At 45.9% G+C, this 12,497-nt stretch overlaps 1 protein-coding gene across 1 annotated transcript in view; it reads left to right on the top strand.

The window, feature by feature from the left end:
- LOC306851419 (glutamate receptor ionotropic, kainate 4-like) overlaps positions 1 to 12,497 on the top strand; it is a gene marked incomplete at its 5' end in the record, with an annotated part of 194,993 nt that overhangs the window by 82,069 nt on the left and 100,427 nt on the right. The window contains one exon of the mRNA XM_079387624.1: positions 10,530 to 10,583. Within this exon, the coding sequence (XP_079243750.1) occupies positions 10,530 to 10,583 (54 nt within the window). The remainder of the gene's footprint in view (positions 1 to 10,529; positions 10,584 to 12,497) is intronic.

Raw genomic sequence — 12,497 nt, 5'->3', positions numbered from 1 at the left:
GGTTGAAGGAATGGTCTCTGATCTCTTGTCAGGTGTTCTCTAACCTCATCAGGCATTATAGGAGAAAACTCCTATACTATTTTGGCAAATGGAGGTTTCAAAGTTTCAAGTACTGAATAAAAGTGTACCGTTAATTGTGGCCAATGTGTATTAGAGAAAAATATATTTTTCAGAATGATATTTCCCCCCATTTTAAATTCTTATTCTCCATTGAAAGGTTAGATTTTTGTGAATTTTTTAAATAATATATCAAAATGATTAACAATGCCTTTTTTCCACAGCCTTCTTTGATCATATTTACCAAGGGTGCCAACAATTATGACCACGTGTGTATGTGTACTGTGTATATATAAATACACACACATGCATGCATATTTTTAAGAAAAATATGTTAATTTTATTCATTTAAAATATGAATAATTATGAGATAAATTATTGTGAGATAAAAAGTCATAATTGCCAGAAATAAGCTTACATAGGATCTCCATACATCCAGGGTTTGAAAGGTTTGCAAAAATTTAAGAGTAAAAGGCTATCATTATGAAATTATAAGCTGAAAATAGTTTGCTATTACTATTTGCATGATAAATCTGGATGTCAATGACCATGACTTTGAGTCTTCAGAATAAAATTAACAATCGCTCATGAAGATGGAAGAATTTAATGATGCCATTAAACTATATAAGTAAGTGTTCCACTAGATTCTCAGTGTAGCATTATTCTCATGACCTTTTGTTCATGTGTTTTTTAAGTTTAAGAGTTAAATATAATAGAGTTAAATATTCATCGCACCCTTGAACTCAGTCAGAGACTGTTGCTTCTCATTTGTAAGATTGACACTTATGAACTGTAGTAAGTAAAGCTTACTACACATTTAGCTTTCTTTCTGACACATTCAATGCAAATGGACATACATGGATGCGGCCTTATAACTGAATAATTCAGTACAGATGAATGACTGAACACACACACACCTCTGCAGCAAGTATGAGCCATAATTAAACATGAATCATTATTTTCAGGAAAGCAAAATTAATGGCTCTGCAGGAGAGGCTGATTGCAGACTGGGGAAAAGAGAGTGAATGTGATCGATGGAGAGAAAATGGACAGACTCAATTGCGTATGACAAGTCAGTCTAAAAATGCAGAACTGAAGTTAAAAGAAGTTCAACTTCGTAAAAACACATCTCTAAGACCTTTTTTTCACTCCACTGCCTAGTGTGTCACTGTTTTTATGCAAAACCCCATTATGTGTGAATGGCCCCGTATAGGCTTTTAAAGTGCAGTCACATTTACTGTTGTTCTGTGAAATTTCAAAGCTGAAATTTAGTAGTTCCCTATCAGTCAGTCACGTTCGACGTAACGTCAGTGTGACTGACTAATGGGATCTCGCTCGAGAGCCCAATCATCTTCGAGTGTTAACAAAACAAGCCAATGACAGTTGGCGTGCGTGTTTCGCCACGCGCACCCCGCCCTGCAGTGCGGGTATAAAAGGAGAGCGCGTGCAAACGTACATCAGCTTTTCACTTCGGAGCCGAGCCTTTCTGCGAATCTCCGAGAGTGTGCTACAAGACAGCATTGACGAGTGTTGGTGTTACGGCGCGTCAGCGGAGGTTGCGGTCCAGTGCTGCTGCTTCATCTCGGCGTGCTGCAGTTCTCATTCTGCGGTCGCGCTGCGACCTCTCCTGGGCGCTTCAACACTTTTTCTGAAAGAGAATTTCTTTTCAAAAAAGAGCAAATTCTGAAAGAGCTCCACAAGCGACGGGCGTCTTTTTAAAGATGGCTTCCTGCTCGTGTGTTTCTGGATGTGGCCGTTTCCTGGCTTCATCTGATGGTCACGATCGCTGTGTCTCGTGCTTGGGCTTTCAGCACACTGAGGCAGCGCTCGTGGATGATTCATGTTCTCTGTGTGGGAACATGACCATCGCGATGCTGCGCTCCAGATACCTCCTCGTCAAGCGGGGGGGTATCCCCCTTGCCATGCCCCGTTCTAGTTCCTCTGGTTCTCGGAGGGCTACTTCGGCTCATGGTCAGGGTGACTTGAGGATCACAGCGAGAGCTTCCCCGTCGAGTGCGTCTCCGCGGGCCTCTCACTCCTCTAGCGCATCGCACCGTCTGAGGTTCCCGGACGAGCTTGTGGAGTCCTCGGACAGGGCGGGGCCCAGCATCTCGTTCGGAGCTCCAGCAGATGACAGGATGTCGGTCACTGCATCGGGGGATGAGCTAGGTTCTGGAGATGATGATTCGGCTGCGCTGCCTCCATCAGGAAGAGTGGCGTTGACCGAGTCAGATCCAGAACTGACTGCTATGCTTTCCCGGGCCGCTGAGAGCATCGGGCTGCACTGGAGGCCTCCTCCTTCTCCCGAACGCTCAAGGCTGGACGATTGGTTCCTGGGGGCGCAGGCCGATCGCAGGCAACCGCCTCCGGTTCCATTCTTCCCGGAAGTGCATGAGGAGGTGACTAGGTCTTGGAGGGCACCTTTTTCTGCCCGAAACAGACCTAGTGCCTCCTCCGTCCTCACCACCCTCGACGGTGGGGCGGCCCAAGGGTATGTGGAGATCCCCCCAGTTGAGCGCGCCATTGCAATGCAGCTCTGCCCGCAGGGCGCTGCCGCCTGGAGGGGTAATCCACGCCTTCCGTCCAGGGCCTGTAAGTTCTCGTCCGCTCTGACGGCCAAGGCTTACAGTGCTGCTGGGCGACGAAAGTCACGGCGCGGGCCCTGGGTCAGACGATGTCCACGTTGGTGGTCCAGGAGCGCCACTTATGGCTGACCTTGACGGATATGAGGGAGTCTGACAAACACCGTTTCTTAGACGCCCCGATCTCCCAGGCCGGCCTATTCGGCGAAGCGGTGGAGGGCTTTGCCCAACAGTTCTCCGCCGCACAGCAGCAGACAGAGGCGTTTTGACACATCCTGCCCCGGCGGTCCACTGCTGTCTCCACCCCACCGCCGGCTGCAGCCCCTCCGTCTGCTCGTCGCCGAGAGCGCCCTCCTGCGGCCTCCACCTCCGCTCCACCTCGGCCCCAGCAGCAGCCTTCACAACGGCGGCAGCGTGGAGCTGGCCGCAGGAAAGCGGCGCAGCCCGTCTCTGCCCCTGCCAAATCTGCAAAGCGCCAGGGCAAGCGGCGGCCCTGAGACGGGCGACCCGGAGTCTCTGGATCCTGCTCTTCAGGAGATGGTGACTGCACCACTCCTTCCCCCGGAGGAGGGCCGGGTGGAGAATCTTTTGTTCCCTTTTTATTCTGTTCCGCCACTGCCTCTCCAGCCAGTGGTACCCAAAACCTCAAAAAGGTTTCCTTTTTCTCCGGGTCCCAAGAGGGCGAGGATGGCAGTGCACGAGACCCAGTCTCCACACTCCCGTCCCCCTCTCCTTTCGCCTATGAGCAGCAGGGTCCGGTCTCCCGCGATGCCTTCTCCCGCGCCCCCTACTCAGCCTTGGAGCCAGGTAAGTGTCGCACTGCGTGCTCAGACCCCACTTCGGAACGCACTGCCTTCCGAGTCGGGCCCCTGTGCTCCACTTCGCTGCCCCGCCGCGGGTACGTCCGTGGCTCCCTTGGTCCCGCTTGAACGGGTTCTGGGGGCCTGGCTAGCGCTCCCCAGGCCGTCTCGCTGGCTCATGAGAACCATCAGACTTGGCTACGCGATTCAGTTCGCCCGGCATCCCCCCAAGTTCAGGGGCGTTCGGTTCACCTCTGTGTTGAGCAAGGATGCCCCTCTCTTGCGTGCGGAAGTCGCGGTCCTGCTGGCGAAGGACGCGATAGAGCCGGTCCCTCCAGCCGAGATGAAGTCGGGGTTTTACAGCCCGTACTTCATTGTACCCAAGAAAGGCGGTGGGTTACGACCAATCTTGGACCTGCGCGTCCTGAACCGGGCCCTTCACAAGCTCCCGTTCAGGATGTTGACGCAAAGACGCATTTTTCAATGCATCCGTCCGTTCGATTGGTTCGCAGCGATCGACCTGAAGGACGCGTACATTCATGTCTCAATCCTGCCTCGACACAGACGGTTTCTCCGCTTTGCGTTCGAAGGACGAGCATATCAGTACAAAGTCCTCCCCTTCGGGCTATCCCTGTCGCCTCGTGTCTTCACCAAGGTCGTGGAGGCAGCCCTTGTTCCATTAAGGGAAGCAGGCATTCGCGTTCTCAACTACCTCGACGACTGGCTCATACTGGCCCAGTCTCGAGCACTGTTGTGCGATCATAGGGACACGGTGCTTGGCCACCTCAGCCGGTTGGGGCTTTGGGTCAACTGGGAAAAGAGCAAACTCTCCCCTGTGCAGAGGATCTCTTTTCTCGGTATGGAGTTGGACTCGGTCAACCTCACAGCACGTCTCTCAGTAGAGCGTGCTCAGTCGATGCTGAACTGCCTGGAGTCTTTCCAGCGCAAGACAGCGGTTCCACTGAAACACTTTCAGAGGCTCCTGGGGCATATGGCATCCGCAGCCGCTGTCACGCCGCTCGGGTTGCTTCATATGAGACCGCTTCAGCATTGGCTTCACGACCGGGTCCCGAGATGGGCATGGCGACGCGGCACTTACCAGGTCTCAGTTACCCCGTCCTGTGGTGGTGATCTTGCTTTTCTTCGGGCAGGAATTCCCCTAGTGCAAGTATCCAGGCACATTGTTGTCTCAACAGATGCCTCTGCCATGGGCTGGGGAGCCATGTGCAACGGGCGTGCAGCTGCAGGGCTCTGGACAGGGTCCCGGTTGCAGTGGCATGTCAATTGCCTCAAGTTGCTAGCAGTATGGCTTGCTCTGCGCCGCTTCAAAGGGCTGCTACACGACAAGCATGTACTGGTCCGTACGGACAACACTGCGACCGTTGCGTACATCAACCACCAGGGTGGTCTACGCTCCCGTCGCCTGTCGCAACTCGCTCGCCATCTTCTCCTTTGGAGTCAGAAGCATCTGAGGTCGCTTCGCGCCGTTCATATCCCTGGCGAGCTCAATCGTGCAGCCGACGAGCTCTCACGTCAGCCCGCTCTTCCGGGAGAATGGCGACTCCACCCCGAGGTAGTCCAGCTGATTGGAGACGCTTCGGGGACGCTCAGGTAGACCTGTTTGCCTCCCCGGACACGTCCCACTGCCAAATGTTTTACTCCCTGTCCGAGGGTACCCTCGACACGGACGCGCTGGCACACAGCTGGCCTCGGGGCCTACGCAAATATGCGTTTCCCCCAGTGAGCCTTCTCGCGCAGACCCTGTGCTAAGTCAGGGAGGACGAGGAGCAGGTCCTCTTGGTGGCGCCGTACTGGCCCAGTCGGACTTGGTTCCCAGAACTCATGCTCCTCGCGACAGCCCCTCCTTGGCAAATTCCTCTGAGGAGGGATCTCCTTTCTCAGAGAGGGAGCACCCTCTGGCACCCGCGTCCAGACTTGTGGAATCTCCACGTATGGTCCTTAGACGGGACTAGACGGAGGTTCTAGGTGGGCTACCTCCATCGGTAGTAAACACCATCACTTCAGCTAGAGCCCCGTCTACAAGACACGCTTACAGGCTGAAGTGGAACCTGTTCGTCGATTGGTGTTCTTCCCGCCGGGAAGACCCCCGGGGATGCCCGATCGCGGTCGTGCTTTCTTTCCTGCAAGATGGGTTGGAGCGAAGGCTGTCTCCCTCCACCCTCAAAGTGTATGTCGCCGCTATTGCCGCACATGCAGTAGACGGTAAGTCTGTGGGGAAGCACGACTTGGTCGTCAGGTTCCTCAGAGGGGCGAGGAGGTTAAATCCTCCGCGCCCTCATCTGGTACCCTCTTGGGATCTCCCCTTGGTCCTGTCGGCCTTGAGGGAGGAGCCCTTTGAGCCTCTGCAGTTAGTAGAGCTTAAGTTTCTGTCATTGAAGACAGCGCTCCTCACTGCATTGGCCTCGGTCAAGAGGGTAGGGGACCTGCAGGCATTTTCGGTCGACGATTCGTGCCTAGAATTAGGGCCAGATGACTTTCACGTTGTCCTGAGACCCCGGCCTGGTTATGTGCCCAAAGTTCCCACCACACCCTTCAGGGATCAGGTGGTGAACTTGCAAGCGCTGCCCCGGGAGGAGGCAGACCCAGCCATTGCTCTGCTTTGTCCCGTCCGCGCTTTGCGCACTTACGTGGACCGCACACAGAGCTTCAGGACCTCAGACCAGCTCTTCGTCTGCTTCGGAGGACAGCAGAAGGGGAAGGCTGTCTCCAAACAAAGACTTGCCCACTGGATAGTCGAGGCTATAGTCTTGGCCTATCAGGCCCGGCGCTTACCGTGCCCCCTCGGTGTGAGAGCACACTCTACAAGAGCCATTGCTTCCTCTTGGGCGTTGGCGCGGGGCGCCTCGATAGCAGACATTTGTAGAGCTGCCGGCTGGGCGGCACCTAACACGTTTGCGAGATTTTATAATCTCCGTGTAGAGCCCGTGTCCTCCCGTGTACTTGGCTCAGACGGCCAGTAACACTGGGACACTGCTCGGTGTCAATCCCGCTTGCTGCGCCATTCCCCTCTACGGACCGGATACGTGCGCTTTGTTGCTGCTCAGTTCAGTTCCCCATGGCGAACCCTGTTGAAGTTCCTCCCGCACCCTCGGCAGTCAGGCGTGGCGGAACGCCAGACGCCAGGTCCAGCACTCGTGTGTTTGCCCAAGGTCAGCCCTTGTGCTGGGCTATGTGCCCGTGTGTAGTGATTCCCCTTCGGGTGATCCCACATGTGTATTCTTCCACGGTACGGTTCCCCTCACGGTGAGCCCGTGTCTTTCCCTGGCAGAGACCTTCTGCCGTCTCTGCTGTGTTGTTATCTCACCCCAGGCTGGCTGAGTCTACCTCAGAGACGTCCATATGTAGTACTGCCCTTGGTCAGTCCATATGTGTAATTTCCACGTGGTACCTCCTTACGCAGGATGTGGCTTCCGTAGCGTTCCCCTACTTGTGGTACGCTTTCCCAGTGTTATCCTTACCCACTGTACGGAACAGCAGTGGCTGTCATCTCTGCCTAAGCCCTGTCCTATCTTCCACCCCAACTGGTGTGGGGGGACTTGCCGGCTTCCGCAGGGCACTGGAGGGGGTCAGCAATAGTGGTGTTTTCCAAAGGATCCCATTAGTCAGTCACACTGACGTTACGTCGAACGTGACTGACTGATAGGGAATGTCTCGGTTACGTATGTAACCCTCGTTCCCTGAAGGAGGGAACGGAGACGTAACGTCCCGTCGCCATAGTTGCTGTACCACCGCTGTACGGCCGGGGCACACAGTCTCGGCTCTTCAGCGAAAAACTGATGTGCGTTTGCACGCGCTCTCCTTTTATACCCGCACTGCGGGGTGGGGTGCGCGTGGCGAAACACGCACGCCAACTGTCATTGGCTTGTTTTGTTAACACTCGAAGATGATTGGGCTCTCGAGCGAGATCCCATTAGTCAGTCACACTGACGTTACGTCTCCGTTCCCTCCTTCAGGGAACGAGGGTTACATACGTAACCGAGACGTTTCAATAGGAATCCATGAGATTATGAAGTTTGTGTGAGGGAAAAACATTTCCCGTAATATTTCACAACGGGTTCAAGTTGGTCGCATGAATTCGCACCAGTGTCAAACAGAAAGCTGCTTGGTAACTGGACTTCTATGTAAGCTGTGTTTTAAGCATCTCTATTGACAACAGACCTTTTCTTGCAAAATTTTGCCAATATTTCGATAATGTGATTGCAACTAAATAGTGCTCATGGCAGGGTTGCTATAGTTAATTAAAACTAAATTTAAAACCTAAAAATAAACATTAACTGAAATTTTTTTTTTTATTATTCAGTATTATTATTTATTCATATTTATTTATTTATTTATTATTATGTATTATTTATTTATTTTAGCTATTTGCCAAGGCAACGTTTCTAATTTTAATTTAGTTTAACCTGATGAACTAAAACGAAAACTTAAAATTTATATAAATATAAATATATAAATAGAAAATATTTAAAAAACTGATTCAAAATATGAAGAAAACTATAATACTTAACGTCAATGATGCTAAAATGGCTCAGGAAAAACTGTGTTTACAAAGAGGGTTCAAATGCCATCTTATCATCTCATAATAACCACAAGCCTCATGGTTTTCTCTTCTCTTCTCTTCTCTTCTCTTCTCTTCTCTTCTCTTCTCTTCTCTTCTCTTCTCTTCTCTTCTCTTCTCTTCTCTTCTGTCTTGACTCAGTTTGTCTCTTCTCATGTTATCTCGTCTCTTCGATGCTCATTTCATCTCATCTTGTTCTTTTCATACATTTCAGCCAATGGTTATCCTCCAGTTTTCCTCCCTATTCACACCATTGCTTTTTAATCAAAGTGTCTGATGACCATCACAGGTCTTTCCTTGGCTTTTCCTGTTGCTATGGAGACAGGGACAAGAACCGCCACTGTTACACCAGTGGGTTGCACGGTTCACAGTGGGTTCCTTGTCAGTTTGTCACCCTTACTATTTTTCTCATATCCCCTTGAACCCATCTCTTTCTCTCTCTCTCTGTATGTCTCGCTGTTTCTGTTTTATCCACTCACATCTTCCCTTCATGTCTCTCTGTTCCTCTCGCTCTCTCTGGATCTATATGGCGCGAGCATGCGGCAGAGCTGTGGAAAGTTGGCACTCGTTCAGGTTGTGAGGAGTGAGTGTAGGGCAAGCATGCTAGAGCTGTTTGCCAATGTTCACAGCACGGCTCACACACCAGCTTGAGTTACAGGATTCAATTACATTGGCAATTGCAGGGAAAATCTTTCATTATAAAATACTTTACGCAAGGACAAATTTATCATAACATGGAAAAACTCTCTGCTCCTGTGGTCCATTTTCTCCCTCTCTCTCTCTTTTTAACACGACACTGGTCAAATGAAATGCAGATGGGCATCACGGGATGCTAGGTAGGGAGTCTGGGTGTGTATGAATGCAATAATACAGATTCTGCTTTGAACTGTAATGCAACCACAAGAGAACAGGTGTCTAGGACTGCTGTGTTAGCATGACTTATGCTCTAAAATGTAGGAACAAAGCCGGGAGTTTGGGAAGTTCAGACCTGGTGCTTCCGCTACCGTCAGCAGATCTGAGGCATCTACAAATTATGTATGCCACATAAATTGTATATGTCACACAGGTCGGAAGGAACATAACGTTGGCACTATGCCATTAATAATGTTCAAGCACAATGCTTAATTTCAAAGTCTAGAAAAACCGTTCAGTGGGTTGCATCAATGACTAGTCAATTAATCAGCCTTAAGGAAGCCACGTACGCTACTGTTCAAAAGTTTTTGGATTGTAAGATTTTTTTTTATAATGTTTTTGAAAGAAAGTTCACATTTTATTTTAAGGTCCAATTCTCGCTATTACCAAACCATTAACTAAGTTAATAATAAGTTTAGGTATTGGTAAGGATTAGGGATGTAGAATATGGTCATGCAGAATATGTGCTTTATAAGTACTAATAAACAGCCAATAAATTAACAATACGGCATGCTAATAAGCAACTAATTAATAGTGACAATTGGTCTCTATATTAAAGTGTTACTGAAAGCAATTTCTTATGCTCACCAAGGCATAAGAAATTAAATTAAATTAAATAGAATTTAATTAAATTAAATAGAGATCTTTTGTAACATTATAAATGTGTTTACTGCAACTTTTTGTCAATTTAATTCTTCCTTGTTAAATAAAAAATAATAATTATATTTATTTCAAAAAATAAATCTTGCTGTCCCAAAATTTTGAAGGATAGTGTATAATGTCTTTTAACTACTTTTCACTTTCAACCATCCCAAAATGTCAAAGATGTCAATCCAGTATAGTTGTAGTAGTAATAATGACGATGATGGAAATAAATATAATTATTATTATTATAAAAGTAACCAGAAAAATAAATATTAGCTAAAATTTTAATCAACTACTGTGATTCCTATCCTATTCTGAAGTGCACAATAACTAAAAATAAATCTGTGTATGCACTGTATGGCTTGAGGTTATTGATCATGGCTGCAAGGTTAATGAAAAGATCTGCAAGAGCAGTTTTGGAGAGATTTGTGAGAAATATAATAATTACCAAGTTACTTCATTGTTCTTTTTGTTCTAGGAAATGTGATTATATTTCACTGCCGGTTATTCCTGATCAATATATTTTTTATTAATTATTTAACATTTTTCTCTGCTATAGAAAGAAGACCAACATGCCCAACCGCTCAATCTACTTCCCTCTCATGCATTTATTGTACTCTAAACTGTCCCTTTTACTCAGTTGTCTCTCCGTTTCCATAGAAATAATTGTTGAAAGTGTTTTCACCCCTGACATTTGATTGACATATTATATTTGCTGCTTGGTTTCCTTGGAGACAGTGGAGACTTGATAAATAGAATGGCAATGACAGAACGGGAATTTTGTTAGCTTTCATCCAACTCTGAACAGGTTTTGCAAAGCAGTGAACCTTACCTTTTGCTTCTCAATGCCGGCAATGCCGTGTGCAAATTCAGTCTAAGTAACTGTTTAAATTAGCCTAGCATTGTCAAAAGCGTTTAATGTTGCTCTCTCTTCTCTTTTATCTTATCTTCCAGGCCTCAGAGTTGGGGATGCTGTCAGTGTACTACACCTACATCCTGACTTCCTTGGTGAGGGAATTTAAATTTGATGCTCTCTGTTGCAAGAGTTTTTTTAAGCACATGCCTGTCAAATATAAAGTCAAGAAGTCGAGTTAAATTTTTCCTCCCAAATTACATGTTTTATTTTACCTTTTAATATGAGAGGGAAAAATTTAGTTTACTGCTTAAATTTGGCTTCTTAGTTGGAAGCTAAGACAATATTGTTTATTTGATTTTTATTGCATAAAATTACATAATAATTAGTGTACCTGAAAATCTGAGAGGAAATGGCTAATGATGAGGCTAAAACCACGCTGAAATCTAGCGTAAAGTGGTGTGTTTCTGGGGTTGATTCAAGGATCCTATAAATGGTATCTTTGATGTTTCCTTTTCAATCTTTCTGTTTCACGCTGATGTGCGCTAGAAATAACAAACCAGGATGGATTTTTCTAAACTTTTTCATCCGATGCGGCTTTAAGTTCAGAGCGCTTTAAGAGCAGCCACTCAGCATGGAACAAACCGCCACACTTCAACACACTCCAACCTAATTTAAAGAAGCCACTTCATTTCCCCACACTGCTTTCCTTCACTTATTTAGTCTCTCCTGTCGCCGCCGTTCATGCGTCCAACACGCCAACGGCACACGGTCCTCCCATCTGCACTCTGGTGTTTCATTACGCCATTATCACAGTGTGAAAAAGGCCTGTCAAAAACGCACTACATCCATCAGAAAGCTAGTAATCAGTAAATGACTCAGAGACAGCTCTACAGCCTCTGCTCTGGGAGTAATGAAGCACTGCGGTGCTGCAGGTACATGGAGGAATTACTGGTGATATGGGCACCTTTGGTTATAGCTGACATGTTGCAAAGTTACATTCAGGTACGTTCAACAGGTACCAAAGACTGAGAAATATGGCAACAACAATAAAGTCTCAACTTTCATTTAATATAGAGTTTCAGCAACAATATAGAGCATTTATCTTAGAGGAAGCACATTAAGTGAACCAGTCTGAGAATTTTTTTTTTTTTTTACTACTGATGTAAATGCAGGGGTTTATTTAATTATTAGCTTCTCAACAAATGACAAATAAAAATTAAATTGCACAATTAATTAAAATAAAACTGAAATTGCATTATAATTAATAAATAAATATTAGTGCTGTCAAACGATTAATCGCATCCAAAATAAAACATTTTGTTTACATAACATATATGTGTGTACTGTGTATATTTATCATGTGTATATATATAAATACAAAACATACAGCATATATTTTGAAAATATTTATTTGTATTTACATGTACTGTATATATTATATTCATATAATTTATGTTATATATAAATATATTTAATATATAATCATAACATATTTTTCTTAAATATATACATGGATGTGTGTGTATTTATTTGTACATAATAAATATGAACAGTGTCCACACATATATTATGTGAACAAAACTTTTATTTTGGATGCGATTAATCGCGATTAATCGTTTGACTGCACTAATAAATATACTTTTAGATATAAATGTTTGTTAGCTTTTCATCAAATGTAAAATTAAAATTAAGAAATGTGACTGCACAATTATTTAAAATAAAACTGAAATTGCAATATAATTCATAAATATACTTAGATATATGCTTACATGTATAGACATAATTTTCATAATTGTCACATTGCAGTTTAAATTGCAATCATATATGACAAAATAATTTCAATATAATTTTTTGGCTACGTTGTGCAGCCCTACATAAAAAAACAAAAAACAAAAAAAACTATCAAAATAAAACACTTACTAAAAAAGATTAAATATTTTTTCTGTTTACTTGCAAGCCATGTGAACTGAACATGCAGATGTGTCATTGCATTATTTCATTATAACAATATTAATTCTCAGATGGTACTTCAAGTAAATATTTCACATCTATAGGTGTTCAGCTTT

This window comes from Barbus barbus (assembly GCF_936440315.1).
Source record: "Barbus barbus genome assembly, chromosome: 31".
NCBI classification, from domain to species: Eukaryota; Metazoa; Chordata; class Actinopteri; order Cypriniformes; family Cyprinidae; genus Barbus; species Barbus barbus.
This window is presented reverse-complemented; position numbering and strand designations above follow the sequence as displayed.